General features: G+C 33.0%; 2 protein-coding genes across 4 annotated transcripts in view; one reads left to right on the forward strand and one right to left on the reverse strand.

Moving 5' to 3' along the window:
* Positions 1-22,060, forward strand: part of LOC140437857 (protein prickle-like) — a 281,038-nt gene that overhangs the window by 159,197 nt on the left and 99,781 nt on the right. The window lies entirely within an intron of this gene.
* LOC140437858 (neprilysin-2-like) overlaps positions 15,762-22,060 on the reverse strand; it is a 30,736-nt gene continuing 24,437 nt past the window's right edge. The window contains exons 9-10 of the mRNA XM_072527638.1: positions 19,042-19,283; positions 15,762-16,152 (exon numbers count right to left, since the gene is read on the reverse strand). Of these exons, the coding sequence (XP_072383739.1) occupies positions 15,808-16,152; positions 19,042-19,283 (587 nt within the window). The 3' untranslated portion in view covers positions 15,762-15,807. The remainder of the gene's footprint in view (positions 16,153-19,041; positions 19,284-22,060) is intronic.

Below are 22,060 nucleotides of genomic sequence, written 5' to 3' on the forward strand. Positions count from 1 at the left end.
AGAAAGCAGTGGCGTTTCTTAATTATTTTTTAATTTTATGTCGACAAAATATGTCGCAATGTTCACTTACCTTAAAATTAACAAACTTGTTACTTCCATGAAGAAATTCCTTATGTCTTTGTCTGCACAAGGAATTTCATAAACTCCGTGTTGTTCATTTGGAATGTTGTCTTTGATTGATAGGACAAGAGATGAAAGTTTTTTTTGGAAGTAAATATTGTCTGTATTCCTCTTGATTTAAGAATTTTGTCGATTATGTCAGTGACACCTTTAATGTAAGGAAGAAAAGCATTCGTATAATAAAGATCTGAGTCTTTGGGTTGAGATTGAGTGAAGATTAATGTCTGTGGATGCTCCTATTGATATGATTTTTGTGGTAAACGTTTGGATGAGGGCTTGTTTTAAACTAGAGAGCTCAGCGGATCTACTTGCATCATCGCAAAGGCGTATTGGGTCCATTGGGGCATCATTTATTTGTCTGTAGAAATAATTTTGAAGAAGTAAGTGTTGGACATTATCATCATCATCTTTGGCTCTACAACCCTGTGTGGGTTTTGGCCTGTTCAAACATTAGTCTTCATTCCCCCTATCTTTCGCCCTGGCTTTCCAATTTCTGACCTCTAAATTCCTCAAGTCATCTTCGACTTGAGTTTTAAATCTAGATCTTGGCCTGCCTCTCTTCCTGGTTCTACTGGCTCTTGATATAATATCTGTCTTTGGGGTCTCCAGTGTCCATTCTTTCAAGGTGTCCTAGCCACCTTAGTCTATTAATTTTAATAGACCGGACGATGTTGCATTTTTCATAGCATTGATACAACTCAAAATTGTAGCGCCTGCGCCATATCTCGCTTTCTTATACTGCTCCGTATATGTGCCTAAGTATTCTTCTTTCAAAGCGGCCTAAGTGTTGGACATACAATGTTTAATAAGAAATAAGTGGTCTTGCCTGTATTTAGTTTTCAGAATGTTCAGAGTTTCGTGTATATAAATATTTGTATAGAGTGAAACAATATCGAAACTTACTAGAATATCTGACGGTGAGTATTGTTTAAGAAGTTTGATAAAATGAAAAGAATTTTTAGCGTTTAGAATAAATCCCATTTCACCACCAGCAAACATTATTATTAAACGATGACTGAACGATGATGAATTATCAGTCCAAATTTTCGATAAAGTATAAAATCATTTTTACTATGCCAAGTGATGAAGAAATAAGTGATATGGATTTAAGTAGGCAGTTCAGCAAATGTAAAGTTAAGTAGGGAAAGAAAATCATTTGGTCGCATGACTGATGTAAGTAAAAAAACTTAATTTATAAAGCCATGTTCCAGGGCCTGACTGTCACTGTAAAATATTGCAATGTTTTCAAAATGTTTCTGAAGACTATAGGAACAGCTAAGAGAACTAAGAGAACGCTAAATTTAAAGATGCCGTGTATATATTAATAGAATAAGCTTTATCAATGGTGAGAAAACAATAATACAAGTTCAGGTTTGCTTTAAAGCTTTTATGGCCATCCATGGTTAACCAAGAAAAAGATGGAAGTCCTTCAAAAATCTTTAAAATAATTTGGCATGTTTCCAAGAGATCAAAGAGAAAAGCATTCTTGAAGACCTAGAAAACTTCCCAAAGAACAAAGAGAAGCAGTAACGAACCACATTAGTTCGTTTAAAGGCAAAAAAGGTCATTACAACTTGGCAGAATCTTCCAAAATATACTTACCAGAGGAGCTAACTGTTTAAAAAAATGCACAAAATGAAATGTTTCTTAATATTGTTCTGCAGCTATTTTCTTGTGGCATGTTAAAGTAATTACTATTTAAATGGGAATAAGCCAAAATTAAAGGTTACAGTACGTTTATTGGCGTTTCAATTTCCACTTCGGAAATCGTTCTCAAAATAGAAAATAGAACGATTTCCGAAGTGGAAACTGAAACGGCAATAAACGTACTTTAACCTTTAATTGTGGCTTATTCCCATTTAAATAGTAATCACAAAATGTTTATTGAAAAATATCCATATTTAAATGTGTCTTACGAAACTTACAGATCAATTTTCTCAACCAAATTTAATTTTTCATTTGGGTATCCCAATCCCAGGAAAGACACATCCAGTACATGTGATGAGTTCCAAGTGAAAATAAAGAAGCTAGAAGTTGAAAAAGGTAACATTATATCGGGAGATAATGATGGTGCTCTTAGGCTGGGGAACGAAATAAGGCGCTTAGAAAATGAAAATAAAATCCATAAATTGAAAGCAAACACATTTTATAAGAGCAAACAAGAAGCTACAAGAAGAAGCAGGAAAAGCAGCAACGACGAAGCAATTTGTTTTGATTTTCAGAAAACCTACCAACACCTAACATTTCTACAAATGACGTGTACTACAGGCGCTAACTTTCTTTTTATAGTTTTAATGTGCACAGTTTATCAAGCGAATCCAGTACATTTTATACTTATCCTGAAACAGTAGGAAAAAAAGGTAGTGATGAGATGATGTGTGCTCAGTGTGGCACTATTTCGTATGCAATCATCTTGAAATAAATGTCCGACCTATTTACATGTTCTGTGATTCATGCGGAGGACAAAACAAGAATTATACTGATTTAAGATTTCTCCACAACCTAGTGCACAACAACGAGTTCCTGGAGTCCCACAACAGGAACTCGTTGTGGCTACAGAAAGTGTAGGTTTAAATATAAATATTTCGAAAACAAAAATCATGACCAATTTGGTACCCAACCAGAACATCAGTATTGGTGGAAAAGAAATAGAACTCGTAGATAGATATAAATACCTGGGACATGAAATTATGATTGGCAGGGATAACCAGACTCATGAACTGAAGAGAAGAATCGGCCTTGGGTGGGCAGCATTTGGAAAACTGAGAGAAACTTTTAAAAGTGAGCTGCCCACATGCCTAAAGAGAAAGGTATTTGATCAGTGCGTCCTCCCAGTCTTGACGTACGGAGCAGAAACACTTACCTTAACAAAAGCAGCAGCTACCAAACTGAGAGTCACGCAGAGAAGAATGGAACAGTCCATGTTAGAAATAACTCTGCGAGACAGAATAACCAACGAAGACATCAGGAGAAGAACCGGAGTGACTGACATCATCGAGAAGATAGCCAGACTAAAATGGAGATGGGCAGGACACATAGCCAGAATGACAGATGGGCGATGGACAAAGAGGTTATTGGAATGGAGGCCAAGGGAAGACAAGAGAAGCGTCGGTCGACTACCTACAAGATGGACTGACAATTTAAGAAGACTCAATAAAAACTGGATGAGAGCGGCGCAAGATAGACGGGGTTGGAAACATGAGGAAGAGGCCTATGTTCAGCAGTGGACTCTTGAGGCTGGATGATGAGTGCACAACGCAAAAAGCTTTGATAAAATAAAAATATGTTTTCCTATAAGAGACCATTCCTATCTTGAAACAGATAGGAATATGAAAAGTCTTTTAATGTGTTTTTTCTTATATTGGTCTGACTGGACCAAAAACATTTTGTTTTTTGTAATCCTTTTGGATAAATTGTTAAATTGTTTTATAATAAAAATATAGCATTATACACAAGAAGTTCTTACTTTTATGTAAGTTTTTTTAAACCATGGTATACAGCCAACCACTGGGATTTCCCCTTTTACTTTGTTTTTAGCTTTTCTTTTCAAAGAAGCGTCTTGCCGCGTCTTTTCCAACGCCGTTTCCTGAATTTATTTTAAACTAATAGTGACAGATATTATATTTGTTTATGAGCCAAAAAATTGTTTATAATTTTAAAACATTCCTGACACCGCCCAAATAATCAGATTCCAATTCCATAAAGTTCGTTAGATATATGTAGAGCGCTTTTCATATTATGTAAAAGAATTGGCAAACTTCTATATGGTCTAGTTTTTGTTGTACAAGAGTTTAAAGAATTTAAATTTTTTGAAATTAAGATGGCAAAATGATTCTTTAATTTATTAATTATATTTAAATTTATTAATTATTTAGATTCTAATAAAATTTTGTAGACTGTTTTATTATGTTATATAGATTTTCTAGGTGAATCATGAAGATCGTAAGTAAAATCTAAGTGGTCGAAAAACATTGAATAAGAGAAGGTTTTTTTTTCTCCTCGTTTGTTGTATTTATTGTCATTTTGCAGCAATTAAAACATTTTTAACCCGTCGCATCTTATAAAAAATTCAATTACTGCTATTTTATTTCATTATGACTTGAATCGTTTTAAAATTATAAGCAAGGAAAGTAGAAAAAAAAACGATGTTTTTAGCTATTTTTATATATTTTAATTTTTTTATTAATATTCCCGATCTATTCGAGAGGGAGGATAAGTCAATTATTATTACTGATATTATGAGATAACCTTTTCTGCAAAAATTCAAAAGTGCACCTCTAACATCCAAATGTAGTCGTTTTTCACAGATCAACCCTGGTCTAAATGGAAAATCGACGTCATCAATTTGTAGAATGTAAACAGTCAGTAAAAAGTACTCAAACAATCTTCACTCGCTCGTACTCTCTCCTAGGACGCTTATGCTTTTATCAACATTCTAACATGACTTCTAGTAGTTCTAATAGAAGAATCGATAACTTTCATACGACTCTAGAGATGGTTAAATATGCTGTCATAAAAATACTTGCGAGACTAATATAGAGAGCTGCGAAAAAAGAAGAAAGACTTTACTTTCGCTACCGGCTTTGAAATGGGAATCGAACAGGAACTGTATTTTACGTGCTTTCAAGAGCAAAATAAAATTTTAACGACGATATATTGAGGCTACAGTTACTAGGTACTTCGATGTACAGTATAGGAAGTTAAGGTTTTAATGATAATAGTATTGGAACTGAAGAGGTAATAAACTACCGGAGGAAATTAACGTACCGAGTTTAACATGAAAATAAAATGAATAGTTTCTAATGATTTTAGAGGAAAAAGTTAGATTGTTTTAAAAAAAGTTTCGAGAAAGCATGTACTCGTAAAAGAAATAATTTTCGTTCACATTCATTAAAAAGTTTTAAATTATTATCTTGATGACAAAAATATTGTTGACAATACCAGAGACGGAAGAATCATCTTAGCACCAAGATGAAGAAATTGTTTACCTCTGATGTAATCAAAGTACAAAAATACTTTGCAAAGATTAACATACTGTATGAATTGTATTACATCTCAACCATATATTGTAAACTATTATAATAAAATGCTAATTCCCACGGTAATAACTCATTAGATAATTGATGTCGTGGTATAAATATAAAAAATAGTGTATTTAGAGTAGGTATAAATATTTATAATAACAAAAACACTATTTCATTCCATTTTTATAATAAAAAGAGTTAAAGAAATCTCGAGAAAAATTTCGAGACAACATTCCTTGGCGTTTAATGAATGCGTATGGTCTGATTACAGGAAATGCGAAAAGAGACACTGGAACACTGCGTACACAGTCAAGCTTTCTTCTCCTTGTTCTTTTCTTTCTTCTTGCCATCTAACAGGCACTTTTTCTTATTACGATACCTGTAAGTCTTATTGTGCGGTTCTCTTGTGGGAACTTTGAAAACTTGTATCAAGAATCTTCTTTCATCTCCATTATTTGAATATGTTCATTCCAACTATTTCTTTATTAAAATTAGATTTAAGTAAAATGATTAACATACACAGGAATAATCCATAGATTTATTCAATTATAACTAAATTATTGACATTTGAAGAGTATCATTTTCGTAATATTTCAAAATTAAATAAAACAAAAATATTTAAAAAGTGATTACAATATTAACAACGCTGTCCGACAGATGTTTTTCTTGACATACTTACACTACCATATTTTAATTACTATTAAGATATTCGTTAACTAAAGTTCTCTTCAGGGACCTTGAACAATAAAAATTAAAAAAAAAATAGAAACAGATGACAATGTAAAAGAATAACGTATATTGTTGATAATGATTAGAAGATCCTACATACGATGGTTTATCAATGATGATTTTATGTATGATATTATGTAGATAATAAAATTTTATTAGTAGAACCAACTAGAATTTACAACTGTATAAGTTTATTAGCAGAGGAAATATCTTCTTCTTTCAGTACCGTACCCACATTTAGGCATTGGTAGCATATATGAATAATTTGGTACCTATATAATTGGTATTATGTATAATCGAGTGGAGTATAAAGTGGTAGTATTGCATAGAGAAAATGAATATAGCATATACTAGGGACTCTATACATTAAAGGAAAACAAGGAAAAAACGTATTAAAATTACAAATATATAGGAATCTAAATTTTACACACTAAAAATATATTATATCAAAAAGTTGGAAGCGTTTGAAATGTAATGTTCTTCTTCTTATGGTGCCCTATCCAATTAGTGGATATTGGCGACAATTCTGGCATACTCCTCTCGGTTTTAAGAGTGCATGGGCATCAAGGTGTGTCTAATCCCTTATGTTTTTAAGCCATGAGTATTACTTTCTTCCGATGCCCCGTTTTCCTTCTGTCTTCCCTTATATAATAAGCTTTAAGAACTGGTACTTGGAATTTCGAAATATATGACACAGATAAGCAGTTTTTCTTCTTTTTATTATTGGCAGCAATTCTCGTTCTCTGTCCATTCGATTTAATACTTCGACATTTGTTGTGTGATCTGTCCAGTACTAAGATTTACCATGTAAAAAAGATCAAGGCCAATTTCCTAACTAAGAAACCTTCTAGTGATAATTTTAGCTTAGTAGACCTTTTTAGAGATGTGCCAATAATATACAAATAGCTATAATTATAACCAACCTCCGATAGGAGAAGGAATCACAAGAGGAAGCATCTATGACAATTTGCCGATATGTTTCTCGATCTTTTGCGGCATGTAGCAGTTCAATCATAGCACAATTTTGCAGATAGGCCAATACATTGAGGAAAGTTTGGCAGCCACAGATATTTCGTTCTAGCAATTCCTCTCTTTTCTTATATCCTCAAACATAAGTATAAGTTTTCCCCGTTTATTATTTTGTCAATTCTCCTTGACCTATTCTGTTTAAGACTTTTTTTAGATATTTTTGGTGTTAGACGATAAAAACATATCTAAGGCTTTTAACTTCTTTATAATATTAACTTAACCCATCCCGTCAGGATTTTAGCAAACAATTCTCTAGTGAATTGATCTGTAACGAAATGAAAATCTTTGATATTTTCAGCCACAATTGCTAAGTCATCCAGATATATAATATTGTTAATAGTTTCTCGTCCGAATTCGAATCCGAACAAAGTTGGAAATAACACAAAACCTTGATGGATCCCTCATTGAAATAAAATATTGTTGGTTTTCTCATCTTTAACCAGAACAGATGCTTTTTGTTTTCAATACAAATTTTGGACCAGCCTTTGATCTCGTATCTTACGCGTTTTCAAAATCTATAAAGCAAGCTTAAATTGGCTCCTTTACTTTCCATAATATTTAAAGTAATATTAACTTCGAGAACAAAGCTTCAATTTCTAAGAAATATCTTCATAGGCAGTTCGGGACAGTGACTCACGAGAGGAAACAAAAGACATAAATATTTTTTTACAATTCAGCAAATTTTAAGATCTTTTACAACTTATCTCATTATAGGACTCATACAGCTGTGATCAAATTGTATAGTTGCTGCTGTATAAATAATTGGTGTTGTTTAAATCATGGATGCAACAAGTAAAGCAATTCAGTCTATAACCAGCATCAAATTATCTAGATGAGATAACCTAGTTTCATTCACTAGTTTTTATATTAGTGGGGGTATTACGTCTATATTTTTATTTTTTTGTATTAAGTATTCTTTTATTATTTTTATTTGATATTTTAATTCTTTAATTACTGTGTATGTTTGTTTTTCGTTCGTTAACTAATACGGTCCTGTAGACATCTTTCCTCATTAACAGATGCGAATGCGAAGCTTATTCAGCGCGCATACACATATGTAGTTCAGTTTTGTATAAATCAACTGAAGAAACCTTCAGTTTTGTGTAAAATCCACCACACAAGTGTAAATAGACGCTGTCCAACCAATCCAGAGATCCAACTATCCCCGTGCACTGGTAGAAAATTTGTTCAGCATCACAGGTACCGTAATTTGATATGCATACATAAACAATATTGAAATTAATTAATAAATGTTACATCTTACCTATTTCGACATAAAAAATAATACCAGCACCTAGAAATAAACATTTGGACAATTTTTAATTCTCATAATTATTAAACTTGGTTAGTGGTCAGCGGAGAGCTGCTCCAATTAGTTGCTTTTTACGACAAACAGGAGAAACTGTGAAGGTAGTCTACTTGAGCGGCCCGCCTCCACACGGGTTTTTTTTTTCATAAGCTGTGTAGGTAAGGCGAGAAGGCATTTTACTTAAGGAATAAATTACAGGAATTACATGCTCTACAAATAAAATAAGTGAAACATTAGAAATGCTTGACAGTTAAAATTTTAGAAGACGGCATATAAGGTTTGGTCCCTGATACTGTACGAATGACTGCCATACTACACTGAACATTATCTTATCCTATCAAAGAAGTGATCATATATCATTCATCAAATAGATACTAGAAAAAACGTAGGTATTTGACATAAACTACCACTATATCTTCGTAAATTTATATTTGTCTTGGATCGACCATAGAATACCAAAAGGAATAATGGAATTCAAATGATAATGAAAAAAGGTGAATGTAAAGTACGACGAAGAGAGAATCTCTCAGATCTAGTTAAAACTAATACAGGGCTGCGCCAGGGGTAGTGACGAAGTGAGATGAGGAGCTGCCACGATTTTTTGAAAGAATGGTTTTAAAGAGAGTCTATAAAGAAGGTGACATAATTTTGAACGCTTTTAGGTGATTTTGGCATTGGAAAAACCATCAAAATTAACCGCCGAAGATGGATGAGGCGCGTGATACAAATGAATGAATATGATGGTTAAAGTATCTATGCTAAACAATTCAGGACCGGCCCTGGCAAGGTACGGTTAAGTTGTACTGATATCGTACTCCTAGTTTTTAATAAAAACAAGTGGTTTTACTAAATAGTTTTTTAAAATTAAAGTGTTTATCTACTAGATACTACTACGTAAGTCATCTATACGTAATTATTATTTTATTATTGTGAAAAGAAAACGTCAAATAATAAATATACACTACCGTACAATCATTTTGTGAGGTTAGCTGCTATAAGTAGCTTATAGTAGCATGCGATTGGTTTTTCATTTACCAGAGTCGGAGTAAGGCGTTCGCCACCGCAGCTTAAAATGACTTCACACAATGTAAACACACCTTCCGATCTAACCAGTCCAGTAAATCAACGTTCGAATATCACAAACAGTTATGCTTCAGCCGCTTCACATTCTTTTCCGAGTAAGAACCAAGCAATTGTATTTAGTTGTATCGATAATGCTAAACTGCAGGATTATCTCATTCCTTTGGGTACAATCATCAACCCAAAAAATATTATTTTTTCATCTAGATTATTTATTTGCAAAAATTTGCAAAAATACAGGACACATATCATCCCAATGCAAAAACAGTTCAGTAACGGAATCAACTCATATCGAGTCAAACAATGAAGTACCAAATCAAACAGCTTCAACAAGTATACTACACAAGGTACCAAACACCCAGCAGTCATCAAGTTATCCATTATCAAATCCGAGCATATCACCTATACCTACAAATCTCCACGACAAAGAAACTACTAATACTACTACTCATAGCAACACTTTTAATCAACCTCATTCAGCGGCAATACCGTTTTCACAAACTTCGGAAGCAATATTTTCCAATATATCAGCTCTTTTTCCATTAGATACAACTGCAGAAAGTTCTAATAAAACTGATACATCACCACAATTTTTTGAAACAACCATTTCAACCAATCTTACAAATAAAACTACAAGCTCGACTTCTGTCACTACCAATGAGTTTGCTCCAGTACTTCCAAATGTAATAAAGCCACACCATCTAAGTGAAAACTCTAATAGCAATTACGAAAACGCAAGTTCTTCCATAAAACGCAGTATTGGTGAGATCGACACGCCTCCTTCAGATTCAGCAATTTCATCAGAAAATCTGTTTGCAAAACCCAAACTCTCTAAACCAAAAAAACCGCGCTCATCTAAAGTCCAATCTACACGGAAACTCTTGAAAATTTCATTGATAATCATACCCCACCATTCGTTTTAAATTTCCACCAATTGTCCTTACTGATTGATAATGTCCAAGGCTCCCCCGACACTATTAGCGTCGTTAAAGAATTTACAACTGATATGGCTGGTTTACTGTATCTTTTACAAAGCAGCTATCAATATGCAAATGATAGATCTACAAAAAGCAAGTTTACAAAACTTCAAAATAAACTACACAACCACTTAGGGAAAGAGATTTCTGACTTAGATAGTGACTCTTCTGTAGACAACCGTTCAGTATCATCTAACCCGAATCTGTTAACAACATTCAACTCGATACTTCAATGGAACATTGATGGATTCTTCCATCGTCTCCCTATGCTACAGCTTCTTTTATCTGTCAAAATTCATTAAAACACATTTTCCGAACCATCTTTTTGAAAAGTTGCTAAAATACTAGCTTTCCCAAGCTCATGAACATGGAAGAAGCTTCCAATTTTTATGGGATCCCTCACACGTCGGAATAACAGGAAATGAAGAAGCTGACATGATTGCACGAGAGGCAATTTTAGGTGATTTGTCGAAGCCGATAGAAAAGTGTGTTTCCAGTGACTTAAAAGCTTATTTAAAAAATAAGTGTTGTATTTGTGGCGAAATGATTCTCAAACTAATTCCAATCTAAATAAAATCAAAAATAAGGTGTCTCAGTGGTTTCCATCGTCGCGCAATAGACGAGAACAAATTTCGGTTGCGCGTTTACGTCTAGACATACCAGATTAACGCACTCCTACCTTTTCACAAAGAAAAATCCACCTATATGAGATCAGTGTAACGTCCGATTAACAGTCGAACACTTTTTAACAATTTGTAGTAAATATGACCAAGAAAGACAGCGCTACAAGATCCCAAACGCTCTACCACAGGTTCTAGGTCAAAACTGTTCCTGTGACAATATAGTGAATTATCTCAGATCCATAAACATTTTGTATAATCTGTAGGTGTTTAACTTTGTTATTTATATTTTGTTCCGTCGCTAATAACCTTTTGGTGGATGCGACATCTTTTTCTAATAAAAAAAAAAAAAAAAACAATTCAGATTGACGAAGGGATAAGACGAAGGGAACCATCTAAGCTTAAATATGTGGAAGATTCGGAGAAAATTTTAAGAGTTAGGAGTGGGAGGATGAACAAACATTCAATAGAGAAAGATTGTTTACACAGTTGGCTCAAATTAATGAAAAAATGCATTAATCTTCAAAGAAAATAATATTTCAAAAAATAAGTTTAGTCTATATTTATGTGCAAAATATAAAAAACCAACTATATACTGAACTCTGTAATTCTGATTTAACATTAAAATTACTTGTCTCCTACACCTGTTGTAATGTACGACGCTGTACTGTTTATTTAACTTATTTGTTAACTAATAATTTATTAGTAATTAATGCGTCACGTACCGGTTACGCTAATATATAATAACTAAAATAGACAACTTAACGTTTATTAATGTATAATAAATTAGTAAAAATCGTTTGGAGAAAAGTAATTTGTTAACCTATTAATTGGGATAAGCTGCTAATGCTGTGATGAAAATGAAGACGTCCTTCCGATGACATAACACGCCCATCTTTGGAGCTTTTTAATGTGTATTCTTGGAGAAAGGAGGTCAAAGTTCACACTACGGCTGGGATTATTCAACTAATAAATGTTAATAAGGTTTATGCTCTTTTATTAACATTTTTATTATTGTATCTTTGGAATTTTCCTTACCAAATTGTCGCCTATTTTTTTTCCCTGTATTTTTACAACGTTATGATCACATTTTTGTAATGAAATGTTTAGTAGGTTACACGTTTACATACAATTGTTTTATTTATAATGACTTGATAAAGAAGACCATAAAAATTGTAAAAAAACCAACCAAAAATACAAAAATAAACATAAAAAGCATTGATAAGGTAGTTATCAGATACGCGATGAAAACAAGAGCGATAAAAAGAAAAATAATGAGAACAATCGTAGTACCTTGTATCACCCCATATGGAGAAAGGAGATTAGAAAAATACAACGACATACATAAAGAGTTAGCAAACGAGATGATCTAAAAAATTACAAGATCCCCAAACCAACGAAGAAGCCAGAGAAGACTGAGAACAAGATGCGGAAAACAATATAAAAATCATAAAAATAATAGAATGGAAAGAGAAATGCATAAACGGAAAGAATGGAAAGATAACGAATTCAGTGTGGACACACACAATAAATTGTAACTAAAACAGAGAGAAAGAAAACTCATCATCCGCTCAAATTGGTAAAATATGCGAAAACATAGGCCATAATAGGAACGTAAATAGCGTTTCTACAGAACAATTTAATAATACAATTTCGATCATGATTCCCCACACAGGCGTATCCAATAGTAAAGAAGAAACAAACCCAGAAATTACAGTATTCATATTTTCAAATTGTATATATAGACTAGGCGGGATCTGTAGAAATTCAGACCATAACGGACATTTTCCATAGGAAGCTATTTTTTGGCCGAAATCCTCTCAGGATGTGCCCAATATCGATAATCACGATATGCGCCAGTCGCAAACCCTGTGCTAAATTTTTTATTTAACAAAATCTGAAAACAATTGAAAATTTCTCGTTTTTTTGCTCCTATTTTCGTTTATAATTCTGAAAATATTGATTCCAAAGAAAAATTTATAAGAAGTTAAAAGTTTCGTTATTTAATTTTACACAATATTTCGTTCGCTAGAAATTGAAAATTTAATGTTTATTGTTGAAAAAATAGCAATAATTGGAAAAAAAGTACAAAAAATGAAGTTAATCCTTTAAATGTTTTCGACTTTCTAAACTTGACTTACAAGCTCCATATTCCGCCTAGAAAAACTTTTTAATATGTGTAACACGTGTGCTAAATTTTGTTAAGATCGGTGGGATAGGTTTTGCATAATAATTTTGCAATCCAGCCTACTGGAAAAAATCGCAAATTTTCAAATTTATAGTAGGTCCTAAATAAGGCTCTCAGATAGTTGCAAATTTTTTTACATATAAAGGAAGGCTCAAACTTTCAACCGCTTTTTGTAAAATTCAAATCGGTTCACTAGGAGAGCCTAGAAATTTTTTTAAAGTTTTAAATATTTTTTAGGTTTATAAACAAATTGAATAATTTTACGAGCTTTAAACATATCCTTCCAAAAAAAGAAAAAGACTTTAAAAAAAAATTATTGAAGATTGAGTCAAAATAAAGTTTATTTATGGAAAAAAAAATTTTTTTTCGTTCGCCTTTGTTTTAACAACTTAAATTATTTATTAACAATTTATAAATACATATTTGTTTACTAAAAGTAAAAATTTACTTCAATGTATAAATTGCAAGCTCAAAAAAAATGCATGAAGAAAAAATGCAATTACTTGTTTAACATACAATTGTTTATTGCAAATTTCCCAATTTGCAATAAATGTTATTTGAAAATATGATATTTGAAATCCTTGTCGTCCGAGACATCGATTCAAACAAAAAGAGCAAAATTGGTTAACAAGAAGCCAAGATAATGCAATTTTTAGCGCGCGCTATGATTTTGAACTCGCCGATTCACATTTCGAGTGAATGTCCCCCACCACCACCTCTCATGCATTCCGAGCGACAGTTTACGCGAAAACGGTTTTTTATTTGTCTTTTTTATGAATGTTGGCATGAAGCGCATTACGTGAAACTTTTCATATAAAAAGTACTTGACAAGACGAGGGTATTTGTTTAAAAACGAGCCCTCTATCACTTATGGTTACACGGCAAATGTATACCAACTTTGACCTTCAATATCTCGGCAACCAGTAAGCCGAATGTATCTTTTTTTTTTAAGAAGCGTCTTTTAATGTTCTTTAAGTGTATAAATTTTGAAATTGATATGTTTAAAGCTCGTAAAGTTATTCAATTTGTTTATAAGCATAATATATATAAAAAATGTTTAAAACTTTAAAAAAAATTCTAGGCTGTCCTAGTGAACCGTTTTGAATTTTACAAAAAGCGTTTAAAAGTTTGAGCCTTCCCTTATGTGTATAAAAATTTGCAACTATCTGAGGGCCTTATTTAGGGCCTACTATAAATTTGAAAATTTGCGATTTTTTTCCAGTAGGCTGGATTGCAAAATTATTATGCAAAAACCTGTCCGAGGCGGAGTATGGAGCTTGTAAGTCAAGTTTAGAAAGTAGAAAACATTTAAAGGATTAACTTAATTTTTTTGTAATTTTTTTTCCAATTATTGCTATGTTTTCAACAATAAACATTAAATTTTCAATTTCTAGCTAACGAAATATTGTGTAAAATTGAATAACGAAACTTTTAACTCCGTATAATTTTTTCTCTAGGATCAATATTTTCCGAATTATAAACGAAAATAGGAGCAAAAAAATGAGAAATTTTCAATTGTTTTCAGATTTTGTTAAATAAAAAATTTAGCACAGGGTTTGCGACTGGCTCATATCGTGATTATCGATATTGGGCACATCCTGAAGGGATTCCAGCAACAAAATAGCTTCCTATGAAAAATGTCCAATTCAAAACAGATCCCGCCTAGACTAATAATATTATAAGCTGTGGAAACTACACTCTGCCACAATAAAATTGTAGGAATCTAGTGTATGCAATTGTCCTCAATTCCTCATTGGGCGCGGTTACCGTCAATTAGTGTCGAAAATCATTGGAATTGTTCAATAAAGGAAGCTGAAAACACGTTTATAATATTATTAGTGGCGATGAATCTTGAATTTACTTCTACAACCGGAAAATAAACTCAAATCCGCTGTGTGAGTGTTTCACGATGAGGAAAAACCAACAACCAACAACAATGATCGGTTCTCGAAGTGTGTCAAAGAAAATGGTCACAACCCTTCTTTTGTCTCAAAATCTGGTCATGTGGCAACAATTGCTTTAGAATATCTGTTACTTCTCATTAGTATATATAACCATTAATTTACCAGAAGTCATCGCGAGAGTCCCACAACGCAACACACAACGGCAAATCCTCCTACATCAGGTGAATACAGGTGCTCACACTGCCCAAAAATAATTTTTTTTTGGAGCTTTTGAAGCTTCCAACCATCGAATTGTTAAACAATCCACCATATAGCCCCTACTTAAGTTTCATCGATTTTTTACGTTCCAAAAGATCAAAAACAGCGATTTTGCAGGTGTCAACTAAAGACTGGAATAACTGTTTTACCAATCCAAAACCTCGTATAGCGGTTAATCTAGAATTTAATTATTTGTTTGAATAAGAGAGTATTGTATTTTTTTGAGAACGAGAAACAAAAATTCGTTATTGATTAAAATAATTGATAAATTTGCATTTTAACTTATTTTTTAATAAAATATAAAACCAGCACCGATTAATAAATATTTGACAGATATAAATTCCTTTTGTTGATTAAATACATTTTTACAGTAACCTTAAAAGTATTTTAAAAAAATACAAAAAAAATACAAGTTAACATGAAAAAATGTAACTAGGAACTTGAAAGTATTGCAAAACAAATGTAAACTGTACCTTTGTCCCAACTTACATATTTTTAAAGGAAAAAAAAATAATACGAAAAATACTATTACAAAACATAACAAACTTTATTAATATTCCTTTCCATCTTTAATCTCCAAATATTTTACATTTGTCTTTTGGATTCATATTTGAACCCACAGGACAATTGAAGTCGTTGGCAAAATACGGTGAATGTCTTATCCCTCCTACCACTCTAAACTCGGGAATACCATGGTGTTGACTCTTTCCGACGAACGTGTCCTTTTCTGACAACTTTGGTTGGAAGCACATATACGTGCTGCTCATTATCCAGAATAGTTGGTTGGGGGTATAAGTGATACCTGGAAGAGTGGATTCTCGACCGTTATACTGCACCCAGTTTTGGTATGCTGAGTACGCAATGTTGACTGCGTTGAAATCTGCTATATTTTCTTCGCCGCTTGTATGGTTGGTCTGGAAATATTTATAATTGAAAATATATTAAAAACAAAGACTAGATACATGTGGTATTAATAATAAAATGCTGACGACGATTTTTTAGTCCCCTGACATGAGTCATAAATTCACAAATTGTATGAATCAAAAGCTATTCGGGAATAGAAGGTAACGAAATCGTTGACAAGTTTGTCAAATCAGTTTGTTTATAGAAAGAAAGAGTAAACAAAAATGTGGAAAGATCTGGAAAGTATTTCAGCTGAATAAAGGAGACGATCCAAATTATTGTTATAAAATAATTTAATGTGAAACAGAAATTAAATGTGTAACCCCTAAGAAATCTAAAACAAAATAAAAGAAACTATTAATACTAAAAAAGCCCTTGGATATAATGTGGTGAGACAAGAAATATTAAAACAGGTTCTCAGAAAATCAATAGTAAAAATAATTAATCTAATACATATATCTTAAACATTGAAAATGTTCCAAGATAATGGAAAATAGCAAAGGTTATAATGAACAAATCCATGAAAACCAAATGAAGTTTGATTATACAGACTCACATCTCTACTACCTGTAATATCAAAACTGTTTGAAGTGCTTGTACTAAAAAGACTAATAATTCAACGAAACCTTATCCCAGTGCACCGGTTTGGTTTTAAAGAAAGTTAATTGTCTATATCGATCAGGTTAACACAATAACAAATATAATACAAAAAGAAAAGGTTAAAAGTCCCGACACTAGAGTGTTGCATGTCTAATAGATTCTTTATTTAGAACTAAAATAGATCAAGGTGGGAGTACTACAAGGTAGTGTGTTAGGAGTGGTACTTTACCTCTTATACGTCACTGATATCCCTTACCTGAAGGAAGATGTGCTAGCGACCTTTACGGATGGGAAAGCTGTCTTATCAATTGGAGAAAATCATGACGAAGTTGTACAGACACTGCAACCTTCAGTAGATAAATAAACGAGTGGATAAAAAAATGGAGAACAAAGCTTAATCGAACAAAATTGATACATATAATCTTTACCAATAAAAAAGAACGGTATCTCTATATCCAAACAATAACAAGGAATACTAAGCTCAGATTGGTCAATACCATTATTTTTCCTATTGGTACTTACGCAGTTGAACCATGGACTCTATGTGAATTGTGAATTCTATGCGTGTCCTGGACAGAACACAGAACTATCCTGTCAATTATGGAAGAGCTTCATGTAAAAGACCAGTCTATTAAAAAAGTAAACTGAGCATACCTAAATTACAATTGTATTAATATTGGTAGTAGAAGGAAATTTAGAAGCCCGAAGACCAAGAGGCAAATCTCCGACTGCAACTCCAACTCAAAAACTGCAATTTTTAAGAAATTTTAAACTATCTGAAATGCTAAGTGTGATGCTGTCCATTGGGACCAAGACGGTTAAAGAGATGACAACCAGATGTGCTAGGACACATGATAATGGCTGTTTTAATATCAGGACAATCCAACCTCTTGACAATGTGGATCTAGAATGAAGAAAGAAAAGAGGAAAACTGTTGAAGTTAGTAAAATCAGTGAGAGGGTTAAATGGAGCCACATTGCGACTTAGTGGACACGCAAAAAAGTGTAAGCAGTTAATACTATAAGCAGGCTACACCCGATAAAAACATTAATAATTCCAAATATAGTTTAATTAAAAATTCTAGCAACCGAGAGAGCAGGCGGGATTTCGTTCAAATTATGGGACCAATGATGAAAAATCTATAGAATACGACAAACCCCTTGTTCCCCCACTTTCATAGATTTTCATAAATCATTCAACACGATCGAAATAGACAGCCTTATAGAAGCAAAGAATGGCAGTAGGGTTGATAAAATTGACAGTATTTACAAAAATGCCAATATGACTGTTAAAACACACGATAAAACCCGACCAATAAAACTAAAACGTGGGATAAGCCAAGGAGATACATTGTCACTGAAATTATTCATAACGGCATTAAAGCATACCTTTAAGATGGTCAATTGGGACCAGAGAGGAGTAACAATAGAAGGCGAAAAGCTTAACCATCTCCGTTTTGCGGATGGCATTCTCATAGATAATTTAGGAAAAGCCACAGATATTTTAAATGAATTGGACTTTGCATGTTCGAAGGTGGGCCTCAGAATGAACTTGACCAAAATTGACAAATTTATGACAAATATCGTCCCCAATAACCATTTAACTTTAAGACAAAATGGTGGAACTGGTGGAGAAATATACGTATTTTGGTCATGAAATAAGAACCAGAAGGAATAACCAAACATGCGAAATCCAAGACGAATTACTTTAGCTTGGTGAGTGTTTGGAAAACTATGAGACACACTCAGGGCCATCATCGATTAGCCTCAAAAGTAAATATTAGACCAATGTGTAAAACTATGACTCTAACCAAGACTACAGCTTTGAAGTTAAGACTAGCACAGAGTCAGAGAAGCATGGAATGGTCTATGTTGCCAGTGACGTTGCGGGTCCGAATAAGAAACGAAGATCTGCGAAGAAGGACCAGTATTGGTGATGTTGTGGAACGCATAGTGGAACTGAAATGGAACTGGGCAGGCCATGTAGCGAGAATACACGACTCACGATGGATGAGCAAAATTACAAATTGGAGGCCAAGAGCAAACAAACGTAGTAGAGAAAGACCATCTACACGTTGGGCTGACGACGTCAGGCGTATCACCAAAAATTGGCAACGAAAAGCACAAAATCGTAAAGAATGGAGGAGTTTAAGGGAGGCCTATGTCCAGCAGTGGACGTGATTAATGAAGGCTGGATGATGATTATGATGATGATGATGAAGTTAAGTTAAAAAGAGCTGCACATTGATCTATATATTGATTATCAAAAAAATATATCAACAAAACTTCTATTTAACTCACCTTATTTTTCCCGTGTCCTATTTCGAAAATATTATACTCGTCATCAACGCACTGTGTTATTTCAGTTCGTTTTTCGATGGTAGCATTGGACCATAAATCTTCTTCGTTTCCTTCTAAATTATAGTAAAGACTGAATCCGTGGGTGATCTCGTGTCCGATGATTGTGCCTAAAGCACCGAAATTCATGTAAGTTGGACGATTTCCGTCGAAAATATTGTCTTGAAGGATCGATGCTGGTAGAACTAAAAATAAATGATATATATATATATATATATATATATATATATATATATATATATATATAAGTTATTCTACACCGGTGGCTTAAACTTGTCATTAATCAAAAATCTTTATTATGTAGTCCTTATTGGTGACTAAAATAAATTATTAATCAAAAACCTGCTTTGGCCAGACGTTTGTTGTTCAAACATTTGATATTATGTTGTTTTTGAATCATGAAAAAAAAAGAGGAGTGTGGAAATTGTCTAAGAAGTAAAATATATTGTCACTTCTTATATTCAGTTCAATGCTTTACTCCAGTCGTCAGAGACGAAAATGCCAATGAACCTCTAAAAATTATACGAACAAGCTGAATTTTACGGAGAATATTAATTTTGGGACCCCAAAAAAGATGCAAACAATTTGCCACAAAAAAATCGATTTACCAATAATCTGTACGTCGTAGAAAAAATGTTTTAAGTAGAAAATGTAGCTAAGATAATTTTAAAGAAAAATGTTTATTAGCACTTTTTGAGTAGAATGAACCATTGTCTCACTAACAACGCAATAAGCGACCGTCGATTTTATCAAATAAACTCAGATTTTATAAAATTGTTAAATACATAAACGTGACGCGATTTTTGCTTTTTTTATGATTCTCATGAGATCAATACTATTATTGTTATATTATTGTTCTGATGCTATTTTCTTGTGGCATTTAAATAGTAATTACTTCAAAACTTATGAAATTTTGGTTTTGAGTTTTGGCAACAAATGTGAGGCATTTAAAATATGCTTGATAAAAATGCTGGAAAAAAACTTTCACATAACAAACGATTTAAAACGTTTAAAACTTTTTTTTTCAATTAGACTAGTAGGTTTTTCAAAAGAATCAAAATTCTGCTATAAGTTACACCAAAAACCGTTTTCTTGAGGGCATTTCCTGTGACGTGCGATCGTTTGTAATGTAAAACATTAAATTCTGCGTTTTTTATTCATATTTATAATGCCTCATATTTGTTGCCACAAATTAAAATTTTATATCATAGGTTTTAAAGATTGATCTCTAAAAATGAAAATTTTACTAGGAATGATCAACGAAAGTGATCAATTTTATTGATCTCACGAGAATCGTAAAAAATTACAAAAGACGCGCCACGACTTTTGCCATTGACTTTTTAACACCTGTATAAAGTCTGAGTGATGAAGTCTTAGATGTGGCAAAACACAGAAACTGTATACGAAAGCTGCACTCTTTATCTTTAAAACGTATATTGATTTTTGTCGATAAGGCACTTGGACCAAAAGATATCGAATTTATATCGTCAACTGATACAAATTTTATTAACCATTGATATTAACCATTTACAGTCGTGATATGAAAATTATATCTAATTTATATTGGAATCAAACTGCCAAGGTAAGAGTTGACAACCAATACACCCAAAATATCAAAATACAATGAGGAGTCCGCCAGGGTTGCGTGCTGGCCCCACTACTTCTCAATGTCTACAGTGAAGCCGTATTTCAAAAAGCGCTCTCAGACTCAATAGAAGGTATATCTATCAATGGAGAAGTTTTGAATAACTTATGTTTTGCAGACGATACGGTAATAATGACGGATAACAACAATGATTTACAAAACGTAATGCAACGCCTTAATGAACGCTGTCATGAGTACGGACTGAAGATAAACTTAAAGAAAACTAAATGCATGATCATGACTTAATCTGCACATGCAAATATCCAACTGACTATTGAAGATACTGCAATTGAGACTGTTAATAACTATAAATACTTAGGAATATGGATAACATCAGATGTAGACCAAATCAAAGAAATTAGGACACGCATTGAAATAGCACGTGCATCATTCATTAAACTTAAAAAGTTTCTTTGTTGTCGGGATATAAGGTTAGAACTACGCCTGAGAATGCTTCGATGTTATGTGTTCTCTACTCTTCTTTATGGCTTGGAAGCGTGGACACTAAAACAAGTCCATCTGAATAAGTTGGCCGCCTTTGTATTTTGGTGTTACAGAAGAATCCTACGAATATCGTGGATTCAAAGAATGTCAAACGTGGAAGTAACTAGAAGGATAGGAAATGAGGCGGAAATAATATTAACTATCAAAAGACGAAAACTTGCTTACTTAGGACATGTGATGAGAGGGCAAAAATACGCATTATTACAACTTATTATGCAAGGCAAAATTCGAGGAAAGCGAAATGTGGGAAGACGAAGAATATCCTGGCTTAAAAACTTAAGGGAATGGTTTGAATGCAGTAGTGCAGAACTTTTTAGAGCGGCAGTCAACAGAGTCCGCATAGCCATGATGATTTCCAACCTTCGATAGAAGATGGAACTTAAAGAAGAATTGATTTCACGCGCGTAGCTGACACTTAAAATCGACGGTCGCTTCAAGCGTTGTTTCTGAAAGAACAGTTATTTTAACATTTGAGGTAATAAACATTTTTGTTTAAAATTATCTTAGCCACATTTTTTTTTTCAAAACATTTTTTCTACGGTGTATAGATTCTTGGCAAATAGATTTTTTTGCGTTTTTACCTTCTACGAGGGGGGTTTTAGGGAAACGCCTAGGAGTAACAGCGGTAAACTTTTTTGCATCTTTTTTGGGGTCCCAAAATTAATATTCTCGGCAAAATTCAGTTTGTTCGTATAATTTTTAGGGGTCAACTATCCGACGACTCTCTTAAGAAGATATCTGTAAAGAAGAAGACTAAAATGTTTTCTACTACTACTACTATTATTTAATAAACCAGACGACTAGTTTTTCCAC

This window comes from Diabrotica undecimpunctata, chromosome 3 (assembly GCF_040954645.1).
Source record: "Diabrotica undecimpunctata isolate CICGRU chromosome 3, icDiaUnde3, whole genome shotgun sequence".
NCBI lineage: Eukaryota > Metazoa > Arthropoda > Insecta > Coleoptera > Chrysomelidae > Diabrotica > Diabrotica undecimpunctata.